General features: G+C 37.8%; 1 protein-coding gene across 8 annotated transcripts in view; it reads right to left on the reverse strand.

Moving 5' to 3' along the window:
- Positions 1–4,682: 4,682 nt before the first annotated feature.
- Positions 4,683–14,787, reverse strand: part of PCGF5 (polycomb group ring finger 5) — a 57,715-nt gene continuing 47,610 nt past the window's right edge. For 4 of the 8 annotated variants that reach the window (XM_052677371.1, XM_052677370.1, XM_052677372.1 and 1 more), the window contains one exon: positions 4,683–6,263. In XM_052677371.1, coding sequence (XP_052533331.1) covers positions 6,147–6,263 — 117 coding nt within the window. In that variant the 3' untranslated portion in view covers positions 4,683–6,146. Of the gene's footprint in view, positions 6,264–6,373; positions 14,242–14,787 lie in introns of those variants that run through there. The other 4 variants (XM_052677376.1, XM_052677374.1, XM_052677375.1 and 1 more) reach the window with 2 other exon arrangements.

Raw genomic sequence — 14,787 nt, forward strand, 5'->3', positions numbered from 1 at the left:
TCCTTACTGGCAGACCATCAGGGCAATTTACTGAGGATTTTCTACATAATTGCCTAGCACAATTGCTATCAAAAGAGCCCAGTGCCAGCCACATCACCTGTTGAAAATAACAGATTTTGGAGATTAAGGATGTAAGGTTTACAAATCTTTACCACATAAGAGAGCTGGAAGAGCCGAGCGTTGTTTTTTGTGCCAGCTCTCCTGGTGTTGGAGTTGCGCTTTTTAACTAACGCCAAGCCCCTAAAGGTCAGAGCTGATGACAGACTGCACACAGATGGGGTTTCCAACCTTAGCGTAACTCCCAGCAGCTGTCTCCTGCGTTTAAGGCTAGTTTTTACCTTACCACTGTAAAGGCATTATTTACAGTTCAAAATCCTCTCTTTGTCACATCTGAACCCAAGAACAGCTGCTCTGCGCTGATCATTAAATGCAGTAAGTTCTGTTCTAACAGCTCAGTGCTCAAGCGCTGGCTTTACACAGGAAAAAAGTCAGATATTAATGAACACAGAAAACATCTCTAAAACCATTAATAAGTTGCTTTTTTTTAAAAAAAAAAAACAAACAAAACACTCCAAAACTCTTTTTCTCTAGGCTCCTAATGTGATGCACAGTTCAGTGAGTTATATTTGAAACCTTCTGTAGTTCTTTCCATTCAGTAAAGTGTTTTCCAGTTACAGAACCCTCTTCCTTTCCCGCTGCAGCATTTGTAGCCTCCCCACACTGCTGAGGGGCTATCAGTGTTGAGAAAGGATCTCCACCTTCTGACCCTTCAGTACTGCTTTTTCTTGCTGTTGACTTTACAAAAAAAATGCCTGGGGCTTTTGGGAAATTGTCAAAAAGTAATTTTTTGTTCAATGCGAAGGAGAAACTCTCCATATGCAGTCTGCCTGTGACCAAAGCCCCGGATGTGTGTGACAGCTCCATGCATTTCTGCAGAGCCACGGAGGAGCTTCTCCCCCAGCTCCTTAGGGCAGACTCCTGCTTTCTCTGTGTCCTGCTCTGGAGCTCGGGCCTTGCACACATCCACACTGCTCTGCTTCCCTCTCAACATCACTTCAGCATCTGGCACTGCTAGCTTGCTCGTTTACCCATAGAAGTTAAGGGAAATATTCCTGCCTTCTCTTTGTGATTTTGTAGAAGCACAGTTGGAACGTCCAAGTGCTGCTTGGAAGGGACCCATGATGCTTTAAGCATTCTTAATTCAACCTTCATGGGTCATCACTCAACCAAACTGAATTTCTCCTCCTTTTCTAAATATTACTGATGCATGAAGAGATACAGATTCAATTAAGCCCCAACTCCTCAAATTAAAAATGTGGATGTGCCTCGTAGCCTGCTGCATCAGATGTGTTCATACCTGTGGGCTTTCAGAGATATGTATAATTGATCCTTTACTGAAGTGGAAAAAAACACATTTGACATAGAGAGTAAATGGAAACAACTATCAGACTCTGTGGGACTTCATTTAGATAAGTTCTCTTAGCAGCAGGCTGCAACCCAGTGTGCTTTTCTCTTGGGACATGGTATGTTTTCTTAGAAGTTATTAATAGTATGAAGCACTATCAAGTGCTTACTTTCTCACAGCAGTGTTTTATTTATATTCACAACTGTGCAGTCCTTACAACATTGTTTTCCACAGCCTCCACCCCCAAAGAAGTGGTCGCTCTGTGGGCAGATAAAAGCAGAGCAGACGTAACAGCTCACAGCAGGTGCCTTCCCCTTCCGTCACCCCCCTTCCCACAGCACTTCCCAATGAGTACTGAAGCTGGTTCACTATCTGCCACTGACAGCCTTTGGTTGAAAATGAGATTTTATCCTTTATACTGTAACTTCCTAAAATAAGCTGTATTGTTATTTATTGTCATATTAACATAAATTTGCACAGTCTGTCACCTTGACAAAACTTCTATATCAACTCTATGAATAGTCAAATTAGATGGGTAATGCTTTGAACAAGCACGTTTGTCCTCTCAAAGTATTACTCAGAGAGCTCTTCAATAAAGCAGTTACTCAAAAACTGAAGAACAAGTTACCTATCACTTACGTGAAGCAGATTAGCAATGTTCTTCCACGCGTTTATAAGGAACTGTCAAGGCACCTTTTCACTCAGGAGCAAGGTTCTGGCAATCAGCAGAATGTGGCAAAGGGGAGGCTGACTCGAGGCTGCATGCATCCAGGAGGCACCCACTGGTAGTGCACCTTCATTTTAACTTCAGGGCAATGGATTCCGGAACTCAGAAAATGAATGCTATCCAGACAGACAACTCTGAGTGCTGCGACAGAGATAATATATGGAACTATTTAATATATGTATTATGAAACCAAAGATGTAATCTACCTACACTGCTACAGAGTAGGTTTTACAATAAATAGAGGTAAATATGTCATTTCCAGCTTTCTAGCACTGAACACCACAACAAGTGTTATTTTTTTGCAATGCTAACTTTTCTATAAGGTCCAGGCAAACTGTTCACATGAACCTGGTTTTCAAGTACTGTGCTGAATTTTGTGACTCCTGCGGAATTAGGTAAGCAGCCCCTTGTATCACAAATAATTCATTTATTTATGAGAATGATTCTTGCACTATCCATCTCAGAAGAGACCATTAAACCAGCTGCTCAAAGGCATTTTCCTGCTGGGAACTCTTCCTGAACAATGAGGTGGTTTAAAAACTCAGCATCAGAAACTAGCAATGCATGGGACGACAGTGAGCTTCCTGGGAGTACTTTGTCAGAGCTTCAGGGGTCTTGCTGTTGGGTGCAGCACAAGGGCACAAAGATGAACATACAGAGCACACTATGCCTGGATCCCACTTCGGAATTTGAGGGAGGAGCGTGAGAATAAAACATTTTAAAAAGTAGTAAAGACAAAAATCTTACAATTTTGGGAAAAACCTGAACAGAAATGGCAAAGGAAGAACACAGGCCAGTAGATGTGCTGAAGCACTAAACCTCTGTGCAGGCTGCAGCCAGGAGGGCTGGAAGTCTGCAGAGGCATCAACACACACGTTACGCATCTTCAATCAACAGAGGATGAAATTTAATCCAAGACATTTAAAATTTTTCTGTAGCTGGTATAAAGCACAGCTTTCTTATCAATAGCTTTATCACTGTCGTTATTTTCTGTACCTATAAAGGCAATTAATGTAGTTTTTTGTGTACTGCCAAAAAGGAAAAAATCTCACCTATAAATAGAAAAGACGGACAGAGTGTTTCTGAGTATAAGAATGTTTTCTCTTCCTGTGTTAGCTTAATGGGACAGACGCCAATGCTTTTTTATGAATTATGAATGCAGCAGTCTTCTTTCCAAATGAAGATGTTGGAAGTCTGCCATTGGAACGAGGTACTCGCATTACGTACTGCCAGCAAATTTCTGTTTCTTTACTGAAAACTAGATACTAAATCACTTGTCTCTTGACAAACTCACCTATAATGATGTTGCACAGCATATTATCTTCTAAAATAAAACAACAGAATATCAGGATATAAGGAGATTTGAATCTCAATTCTATTAACAGGGAAATTCATGCGCTACAGCCCTGATGTAAATAGAAGTTTGTACACCACCTACCTGCAGCTCCGGCTCCAGGAAGGACTTACAGAGTTCTCCTTCAATAAACCACAGGCAGGGCAGGTAACTGATCACACATTTGTTACTAGTCCTATGTTTTTTTCTATCCTTCTCTTCTTCTTAGCTGCCTTGAACAAGGAAAACCTTTAAAATAACTTTATCAACTTTTTTTTCTTGGAAATCTTGTTTGAGGAAACACTGCTTAGAAACTGCACAGGAGCAGAACTTTGCAGATAAGAACTATTCAACAAACATCTGTTTCATTAAGACTGCAGAGGCGCCACGCAAAGGTTTTTCTTGAGTGACCAAAGTCTCAAGAACACTTCTAAGAGAAGGGAAATTATTAGTCTATGACTAATAGACTAAACTTACATAACGTATTTCTAAACTACAGAGTTCAAATACTCGACAGGAAGAAGGTTCCAAGGAGAGCCAGAGAAGCTGTGCCCCGGTTGCTGACACACAGCAACAAACACCACCACATGACGGCTCTTGTGCTTCTGACAAACCCAAACCAGCCATGGGAAGCATGCTGCATTTAAGCACATGTAAGCATTGCAACATACCATGTATGCCTTCACACTGGGAGTTCTAGCGGCTTTTTTCTGCTGTCATCGTTAGAATGTTACGAGAAGATGCCAAGTGCTCATTGTCGCAGGTCATTTTAACCAGCAACCATTTATATGATTTCCTAATCTGAAACATATATCTCTAATCTCAAGGGGTGGTAGCACAGCTTTCATAGCAGCATCTTGGGGAAAAAAAAAAAACAACTTCTCTTGAATAACATCACTTCCTCCTTTGTTTTCATCTCAGTATCTCAGCATGAGTGTGATTGGAGCACCAATTCAGTCAACTTTGGTGTTCGGCAGGCTTTGTACCCACTAAGATTAATGGTAACACTCTCTACGACATTAATGTGAACAAAATCAGGCTGTGTAAGTGCATTGTTCTTTCCTATCAGGTGAAACATTTCTGCATTCCATTTTCTGCTCTGCATTCTGTGAGTTGATAGCATACTTCCATGATTATATATATATAATATATATCTATAAAGACATAAAGCCAGCCAAATGTTTTAATTGAAAGTATTATAAAAAATTAGAGAAAAGTCAGATAAAACCAGAGATTTTTTATTGCACAAAATAAATTATATAGAAACAATGCAACAAAACAATTCTTATTGTAGGCTGCACAACAGATGTCACAACATGGATATATTTATTGCTTTGAGAAAGGAGCAATTCAGTGCTAGTAAGCAGATTAGTTATACTTCTTGCTCATCTATATTTTTCATAGAATTAATCCAACTGGGCTAGAGGCATCTTGCAGCACATGAGCCATACCAAACTGTAATTTGTTATCAGCAGTTATAAAGGTGCTGTGAACATTCTTGACATTAGCGTGAAGCACTCGATTTAACATTGCTGGTACTGAACCAATAATGGTAGGTAGATCATCAGAAATATTACAGATCAATTATATTTAGTACACAAGATTCCAAAAGGTCCATTTACACAGTTTGCACAAGCTACTGCACTGAAATAAGCCTCGCTAACACATGTGGAGATGCATTTTCAAACAGGCACACGCCACTCCACGTGGTGGAGTAACTGAGAGGAACGGCGGCACTCTGCCAAAATGGAACTTAATGCCAGCATTCTCTTTACCACACTGCAGAACTGCTCACTGTTGCTAACTCAGTTAGAGCCCTCTCTTTTCTTTTTTTCCCCCAATGACCACCACTCAGTTTCTGAGGATTTTAGCACAGATTTAAACAATATTCATTTGGTGAATTAAATTTTGCTGGGTGAAATTTACAGAGCTCTAAAATCCTTTGAACCCAACCTATTTGTCTCTTTAAGAAACAAAAGGTTCCAATCTTGCATTGCTTTCATAGCTCACATGGATTGAAGTTTTTAAATGCTACTTTGCAGAACCTGAGATGTTGACCCCCAGTGAATTCATATATATAAATTACTAAAAATGATAAAACATTCAATATTCAAATGGTAAAACACATTAGAAACTGATCACTGACAGGTCTTTGTGAAGCATGCACTTTAATGAGAGGGTGGCACAACCAAAGTTTGCTGTCTCTACTTATTTCACAACTCCACAAGTTTTTACTCAACTGAGTTCATACCACTGAGTCTACTGCTAACGTAGGCCATTGGATCTAGTACTAGATAGTATTAGATACTGAACAAGCCAAGAATGAAAGGAAACTCAGTGAGGAGGAGAGACATCCGGGCCATTTCAAGTCTTAGCTACAATGAAGGACAAGCAAAGTAACTCCTCCGATGGCTTCCACCACTGGGAAGATCCTGGAGAATCCCACTGAAATTAAATAGATGTGAACTATACACAAACCGTAAACCAACACGCTCGTTGCTCTCTACTAGTACTTTACTAAAATTCCTTGCTTTACTTTCTCTTTTTTAAACTATGTAAATCCCCTGTGCAGAATCAAAACACATTAAATCCACTATGCAGAATTTAAATAGATAAGGATGAAGTTTCAATGGTCCTTACAACACTACAAGAAATTAATTATTCTGAATTTAAGAAAAATACTATTTGTACAGGTGCTCAGATACTTTAGTGATGCAAACATATCCCATGCATGTACCTGCCTGTAGCTTCCTCCAGAGAAGTTTTATTGTCTGGAAGAACTGTACTTCAAATACCATCTGTAAATGTAAATATATTTACATATAAATCTTTGTAGGTTTGATAAAATGCAAATGAATAACCAAATATACCCTAAAAACATCCATTAAACACAAACACCACAAAAAAAAATTGTTAGCATTTTCATAATCATTATGAAGTAGTAATGATATACGGCAGGATGAAGCTAATATCAAAGATGAAGAACAGCACCACCAACCTATGTTTTGCAGTCGGGTTTCTGATCGGACAGAATATGTAATGGCATAGTCAGACACGCTGCATTCCATTAAGGTAAGAAATGCATTTAGCCCAGCTGTACTAACTATACAGCTTCACACGGAAGAAACATTCCATAAATCAACAGAAAACACATCTGAGCACAAAAAATAAAACATATGTAAGTGATTTTCTAAGCAGCATTTTGTATTTTTTTTCCAAAACATTAACATAGATAATGGACCGATTAAATATCTACAAGTGCTTTTCCTTTACAAAAATACATATATTTTTCATAGTAGGATAGACTGTCATTAACAATGACCTGTGTTTTTTCACTTCAATTTGAATGATTTATAAGCTAAGTTTTACAACCACAAAAAGGTTTATTTGTAATATGATGTTACCACTTTTGACAAAAAGCTTAAAACATTTTATATTTTAAAACAAATTAGCAACATAACATCACAATATGTTCTATGAGCTCCTAAGTACTGTGAGGGCTGTAACATTAAAAACTGATAGCTACTGATTAAACGCAAGGAAGCATGAGAACATTATTACTGCTCACCATAGGCTCCTTTCTTATCGTAACTTGGATCACAGCTTATATAAGGACACTTAGGCCCCCATCCCAAAAAAAATCCATTCAGACTAACACTATTCAGCAGCCTGGAACATCCAACTATTCCGGATCTGCATTAATTAAAAATGAAGGAAAAAAAAAAAAAAAAAAAGTTTTTTTCCTCTCAACAGTTAAGTCTGCAATAAGGGAAAAAAAAAAAAAAAAAAAAAAAGAGACACTGCTTCATCACTGCTTCATGCTTACTCTAAGTTTGTATTTGAGGAGAAATGACTATCAGTAAGTATTTAGATCAAAATGTTTCAGACTCAGCTAAATAATTAAATTGCTCTGTTACTTTCCAGTGCAGCTAATCATTATCCTGGAAAAGAAAATGAAGGTATTGAGATTTCTTTATTCTATCTTGCTCTGCACAATAACTGACTTCTTGCTAACCAAAGGTCTCACATTGAGTACAACAATGCCTTTTGCTAAAAAAATACATATAAAAATCTGTAAAACAACCTTAGTATCTTCCCATTATCCTCCAAGTCTGTCCTTTCCACCCTCCAAAATAACACTGAACTACAGTTAGAAAACCCCAAAGTAGCCTGGTGAATATTTTGTGCTTCAGAAGGTTCACAGGGCTGACAGCACACTGAAGTATTTTGTCAGTTCACAGGCCAGGTATAGCTGACACATCAGTAATACAAGCCTTCACACTCCTCTTTTCCAACATTAGTTATACCCACAGAGCCGCCTGCAGTGCGCCAGCTCAACCTGTACACTAATCCCACTTGTGCTGGCTGCTTTGTTCTGGGACTGCTGGGCGTGTGGTGCAGCACATCCCCAGGCAGGGAGCTCCTCTCTGCCAGCCCCAAGGCTAATTCTCACCATTGCACTGCAAGAACGTGGCACTGCCTCACTCACACCAGTTTTTGGGTGGCTTACCTTTGATGTTAAGTAAGTCCCTTGAAACTAGGCAATCAGATTATCCATAAAAATAGTTTATTTCTCTTTTAATTTTTTTTTTTTTTTTAATGAACAAACTAAGTATCTGACGGCAAAGAATAATTTTGAATCAATCAGTAATTTATATTTTTCAGAAAGAAAAGAGCATGTTTCATTTTACTGCATCAAAATTCATGAGACAACAGCAAGAACGTCTATTTACTCAATATGCTATAATACAAAAAACAGTTCGAGGAGTAGAATACCATCAGAAAATACGTGCTTTGCACTTTGATAATAAACATCTTTATTACAACTTCATTTGTAGCACAAATCTCAGTATGTTAACTAGCAGCACAAACGTGTCATTGCAGCAATTTTGTTTATGGTATAGCAATTGTCTTCCACTCACTCTTATGAAAAATGCACAGTAACTGCTCCTATCCATCTCACCCTGTCAACTGCCACATTAGTAACCCTGTCAGAAGTATTTGATAAAAATACATGCAAAATTTACTTCAAAGAAAAGTGTGTGTCATAGTTCAGATAAACATGCAAATTCCAACCAATGCCTCTCTTTGGTTAAAACTAATGTAACTGCAGAAGATTACACTTGCAGACGTTCCAGTACACCTCACCCATCCTGAGCCTACAGAAGGAGGTTCTGGTTCCCTACAAGTAAAACAGGTAGCCAGGACCTTCCCACCAGCCTATAGAGCTCTTCCATTCCACAGTCACATCCCACCACTGCACAGATCTACATCTCTTACAAGAGAATGAAACAACATCCTTACACAGCTGCATTAGCAAGCCACCTGAATTCAGAAGATTTATGGCACATACCTGGGCTGCAAGGATCCCTATTAGAAATCCCTTACTAAATGACCTGTTCTGGAACCTGCTGTTTTTACCTGATCTACAGACAGCATAGTAGTGGGGAAAAAAAAAACTCAACAGGTAGATAAGCTCATGAAGAAAAATGCTACCATTATAAGATAATCATCTAGGGGACACTCCTACAAAAGGATGTTTCAACTGAGGTCTGAAGGCTGGATTTCCCACATGCCATAAAAGTGGTGGTAAGTGAGAAGGTGGAAGCTTTTCACTTTTCTTTTAGTGCTGATCAAAGCTCATATCTTGGAATCCATCCTGGAACATGCTCCAGTAGATGGCAATCCTTCTTCAAACAGGTATCTCTAGCTGAACACCACACAGAAGCATGACCTTGTTCAGACTGGCTATGAAGGATTCAAAGCGCACAACTGTGAAAATCTCACCAAAATCCAGCAGAGACTAACTTAATCCCAAAAGAAAACATGAATTTCTTTGGCATTAAACACTTGTTTTCTCATCATGGTGGCACCTGATTCTTGGTACCTTGTTCTAAGACATACAATGGTGTTCCAGAGTGTCACCTACTGCTTCCAGAGCTAGGAAACGGATGCTCTGGAGCTTTTTTTTGACTTGATTAAAGCGTGTCCATAAACCTTCTATCCTAACAGTCAGCATTTTGGTATCTGTACTGCAAAAGGAGGTCTCTGTCACATACTCTAGGATTGTTTTGCTTTGCTTTCATCTGCAAACTCTTTTCCAAGAAGGTCCCAAGTTCTTCTGAGAATCTCCATTCTCCTCAGTTTTATTTATTAAATGATTCTTACACAGGAAGACCAGAAGACTTGCAGAATATAACTGTGAAAGGACACTTCAAATGTTCTTCCAAATTACTAGGGGCTGTACCTATATGAATGCCCCTCTGCGAGGACAGATGAATTAGCACATTATTCCTCTGCAACTATTCACTTCCTTGAACATATTTAATTCTTACCTCTTCTAAGCAAATATAGACAAGTATGATTATGCTATGTATTTGACCAGTAATTTATGTAGCCCCTCAGCCTGTTTGTTTTGCTATGTAAGACTGGTTTTGAACAATTACCTGTTCTGCAGAATTTCCATCAGACATAATATCTGGCAGAGCTGGAGGCTATTCCTTCTGTTGCAAACGAAAGGAACAACACAATTCAGAGACTGGTTCAGTGAAAGGACTATAAACAATGGTACCTTTTGTTATTTCAGAAAGCAGCAGAGAAGGAGAAATTCCTTTCTTCTCTAACAAAGTCATGCCTAACAATTGCACATAGAAGGGAAGAGATGGAAACTCTGGACCATTGCTTTGTCTGCAGCGGAGAAAAGTCTACCTTTATGCCTAAAGGGAATGCTATCAGTCTCTTTCCACCTATAGATATACTGCAACTGCTTTTGATAACTGCAGAAGAGAGAAGTACAATCACATCTTTGGAGCCTAGGAGAAAAAAAGATTCAGAATTCAAGGTCACCTCATAGAGAAAATGAAATAATTTCAATATGAAAGTATTCTTTTCACACAGTTTCTACTGAGATAGACAATTTGAAATTGAAAAAAATAACACTTATTTTTCTGCTTGTTTCATGTGAAAGAAGGCTTCTCAATACAGAGCGATTATGAAATATTTTTTGAAATATTTGAAAATACTAAGACCACCGATAAGATAGAGAAGCAAAGATTACCCTACCAAATACAAATAATGAGTTTAAAAGATATTCTGTATTAGTAATCAGGCACTTTATATAATATTTGCAGTAAAGTCAAAATAATACTTTTTAGAGCTTTTCTTTGCATAATAGCTGCAAGCTAGCTAAGTATGCACAATACTCATTGCATACTGCTAGGACCCAGGTCCCAGAAACACTCATGAGCAGTAACTACATAGTGATGAGTCACTTAAGAAAATTACAGCAATCTTATTTGGTATTTTATCCAAATAAATGTCTTTTATAGCACTACGCTCTCAACTACATGCAGTGTATTAATGCACAATGGAAGATGCATTTCTAGATTACTGAATTCCCTACTGTTGGAGATCTTATAGGACCTCACCTGTAAATTTTACCTTACAGTTTGTTGCTGAACAAATGCAGCATACATTAATGTCCAATGAAAAACAGCTTAAAACGCTCATTAATAAGTTACCCCAGAGTGAAAAGCAGATAAATGTTTTCAATTTCAGGGAAAAAAAAAAGCACCAAATGTGCTAAATAAGAGATAGCAAGGTTAGGCAGTAGAGTGGATATATATATATATATATATATTTATTTTCGGTCTTATTCCTCTGCAGCTAGGTTCTGGCAGTATGAAAAAGTTCAGCAAGTGTGACTGTACACAGTAATCATCTCAGTGATGGAATAGGTTCAGTTTTAATGAAATGCTTATTCCACTTACTCTACCTTTGGCACATAGGAACCTGTATGTGCAGTCTTCCTATGCTGTTCAGATATCTTTAATTGGCACAAAGGAATCAAATATGCCTATATGTAGATACATGGCACATATGTACTACAGAGAAGAGAAAAAATTCCTCTAAGAAAGTCAATGCCTGTGTTAAACAAGCTGCCCAGTTAAGATACGTATTTCACTGGTGTTTTGCTGGTACAAAAACTATTAAACTAGAACAGCACTCAAGAGTTTTGCTATTAAATCAGAAATGCATTAATTGTAGGTAATTGTCTAGACTACACACATTTAAAAGCATTTAAAGGCATAATTCTTAGCTGGGAACACTGAATCACGTATGTCTATGATTTCCATGCTTAAAATGAAGATTTGCCTTCTGTAATCTAGCTTAAAGTTTCATCAAGAAAATACCATGAATTGCCAGTATCCAATTCTGATCAAGACAAACTCACAGTTCTCTGAACTATGACTACAGAAAGTCATCAGACAGTCAAATCCTCTGTTGGGATGTCATTTAAAAGCCACTATGAAGTAGACTAGATTTTGAGGGTCCCGTTAGCTGGATGCAGACTTCTGTGTAAGGTAACTAAAAATGGATTAAAATTGATGCGCTGTTTTTTTTTTTTCCCCCACCAAATCTGTTCAAATTTGTCAAACCAGCAAAAGTTGAGAAAAAAGGGTCCTCCAGATCAAGCAGAAATTATGCTTAAGAGTCCTAATGCTAGTTTTGTGATAAAACAAAACAGGCATTTTATGTTAAGTGAATCTACAGTGAAAATTCTGGTATAAAAACACATGAAGTATATAAAAATCGTAAGGTGTCATTTGCATGTGCATGTCAATATTTACAAATAATATCTATTTCTACCGTACAAAACAATTGTATATAACAAAGATATCAATGACTTGCACTTAGAATGAATGCTCTGATCTGACAAGCTGCTCCACGTACACAGATGAGCAGGGCCCTCCCAACGCAGAGAGTGTGGCTGTTTCTGTGAAGCAGCACCTCACAGCTCAGGTGGGCAAAAAGATGACCACTTCCTGCAGCCCACAGGTGCACCTGTTCCCACAACAACGTGGGCAAAAGAACGCCCATGCCAGTCGGCACGTTATGCCTGCAGAACAGAGCAGCAGCTTCCTTAACATTTTGCTTCCCCAGGTTCACTGGCATCTGCACAATATGTGCAACCTTGACCTGCAATGGCAGGTTTCCTAAACAGACTGCTACTGACAGCATCGCTATTTCGGCATGACGTATGGGCTTCGGAGTGCAGTGGTGGGACTTAACCCAACAATACAGGGATTCTTCAAGTCATCAATGTTAGAACTCCTGCAAGTACTAAAAGGCTCAAATTTAATCCACAACATGTGTGTTTCTCCTACAGAAACATCACAACATACGTGAATACACATTTACAAAGAAGTTACAGCCGTGTTTCCACCTTTTATACTTGATCCCACGGTAGACAAGACGGAATTTTCACTTTGTCCTACCCAAGTATGATTAGAGTAGTTTCTGAAACACTAATTTGGTTCCTTTCTGATGTATGCAGAAGGCTTAAGGACATAAATAGCTATCTACAATACTAGTGGGTGTGCACTAAAAAGAATTATATAAAAGGTGCTGAACTACAGTTATCTCCACAGCTTTTGAAGTAAAAAACTCATTTGACTTGTAAGCAGAGCAAGACAACGGAAGACTACAGAAAACATGCGCATTATTATGCCCCCTGCAACATTACCAGAAACCTCAATAAACATTCTATACCAGAATGATTACACTTGCAGTACCTAAGGCAACAATCACTCTTTTATCCAGCACTACCAGGTCTCAGGAAAAAAAACAATGACCCGAAGAATTATTTTGGTCAGACTGCTTATCTTCAGTATTGTATTGCCTCTAATTCTATGGAAATAATTGTACGATGAGACTTCAACTAGTGAAACATTTCTACAATGAATTCTACACTCCAGATACTCTCAAGAGAGATGTGTAGCTATACGTTATTTTTTCCTTAAGCTTATTATAAACCTTTACCCAATCTTAAAAGGAAGGGCTTACCACAAAATGCAGTAACTACATATAGATTCTGCCTTGACTGTAACCTCACGATGAAATTTATTTCATAGACAGATGATTTTAACTTCATTTCTATAAAGATTTTATTAGAAGAAATGTTATCTGACTAGAAGCCATTTTCCAAAGAAAAGCCCTATCCCGAATTCCGACCTTTAGGGTAGCCACAAAAAAGTGCAATCATGAAAGCTGCAATGCTTTTAAGCAATACTGGTAGAATCTATTTAGACTATTTAAAATTCCTTTTTCGAATTATCACGTTCTACGCTTTTGTTAAAGGTACACTGCAAAAGGACCATTGCACACTCATGAGTGAGCTATACCTGGACCCATAAGAAGCTTATTGAGAAAAAGGTAGTGGCCCAACAACCACTTCTCTAAATATATTTTCTATACAAAATATTTTCAAGGTATAATCCTTACCTATTTGTACAGTACTCTATGATTTAAACAACGATATTCAGTAAAATAGTAAGCGTGTGAAACTGCAACACCACATGGAATGAGCACTCTGCCATTTTGCTAGTGTGATCAATACGAGGACCAGAAGGATTTTCTAACACGCAAGCAAAAATATTACAGAGTTTTTGAATCTTGACTGTACACTTCATGATTTTGGCTATGACTTGCAGCACACATAAAATTCACAAATATCTTATGCACATTTCAGTAGCAGAATGGCACTTGGCTTGCTCTAATAGAAACAACAAAGATGCAGTTGACAATTTTAAGAAAGACAATGTCCTTATTTGCATGCTGAAAATCTGGTTGTGTCCCCCTAATCCAGGCACATCCATTCATTGTGCAATCTGTCGATGGGTAAACAAATAGTGCAGGATTCATCACAATGAGATTTGGCCCTTTGGTCTAACCGAAGTCAATTCTAGGTCGATACTGAAGTACCATAGGGTAAGACTAAAAACAAAAACAAGAGAAAAACAACAACAAAGACAAGAATAACATGAAGATACGATTCATTAAAAATACAAAAGAAATGCTATTAAACTTTACCTTAAGAGCAGTAAGAACTTATTCCTCAAACATATATATAGAACTATTTCAAATATAAATAAAATGATTGCAATATACATTTCAGCAATTCCACTGCTGTACTTCAAAGCTATCTTAGTTCTTAATCAGCTATAATTATTTGTTTTGAACATAAAATTCTTACATCTAACTTTTGCATATTTAGTAACTTTTATGGTTTATGACAAATATGTTGTATTATTCAAACATCTTTTATTTATGCTGCTGTGGCTGAGAATAAGCAATTTTTATCCTTTATACTATGTAAAATAAGGTCCATTTACAGATGATGCACATAGTTTCACTTTTAAATATACAGAGATTCCCATAGGCATGGCAGTAGTTAGCACTAGTTAAATGGAGCTAGGTTCCTTTGGTATTAAATAATAAAGAAGGAATCAGATAAAATTGCTGTCAACTGATGTACTCAAA

The sequence above is a fragment of the Tympanuchus pallidicinctus genome, unplaced genomic scaffold (assembly GCF_026119805.1).
Source record: "Tympanuchus pallidicinctus isolate F22 unplaced genomic scaffold, pur_lepc_1.0 scaffold16, whole genome shotgun sequence".
Lineage (NCBI taxonomy): Eukaryota > Metazoa > Chordata > Aves > Galliformes > Phasianidae > Tympanuchus > Tympanuchus pallidicinctus.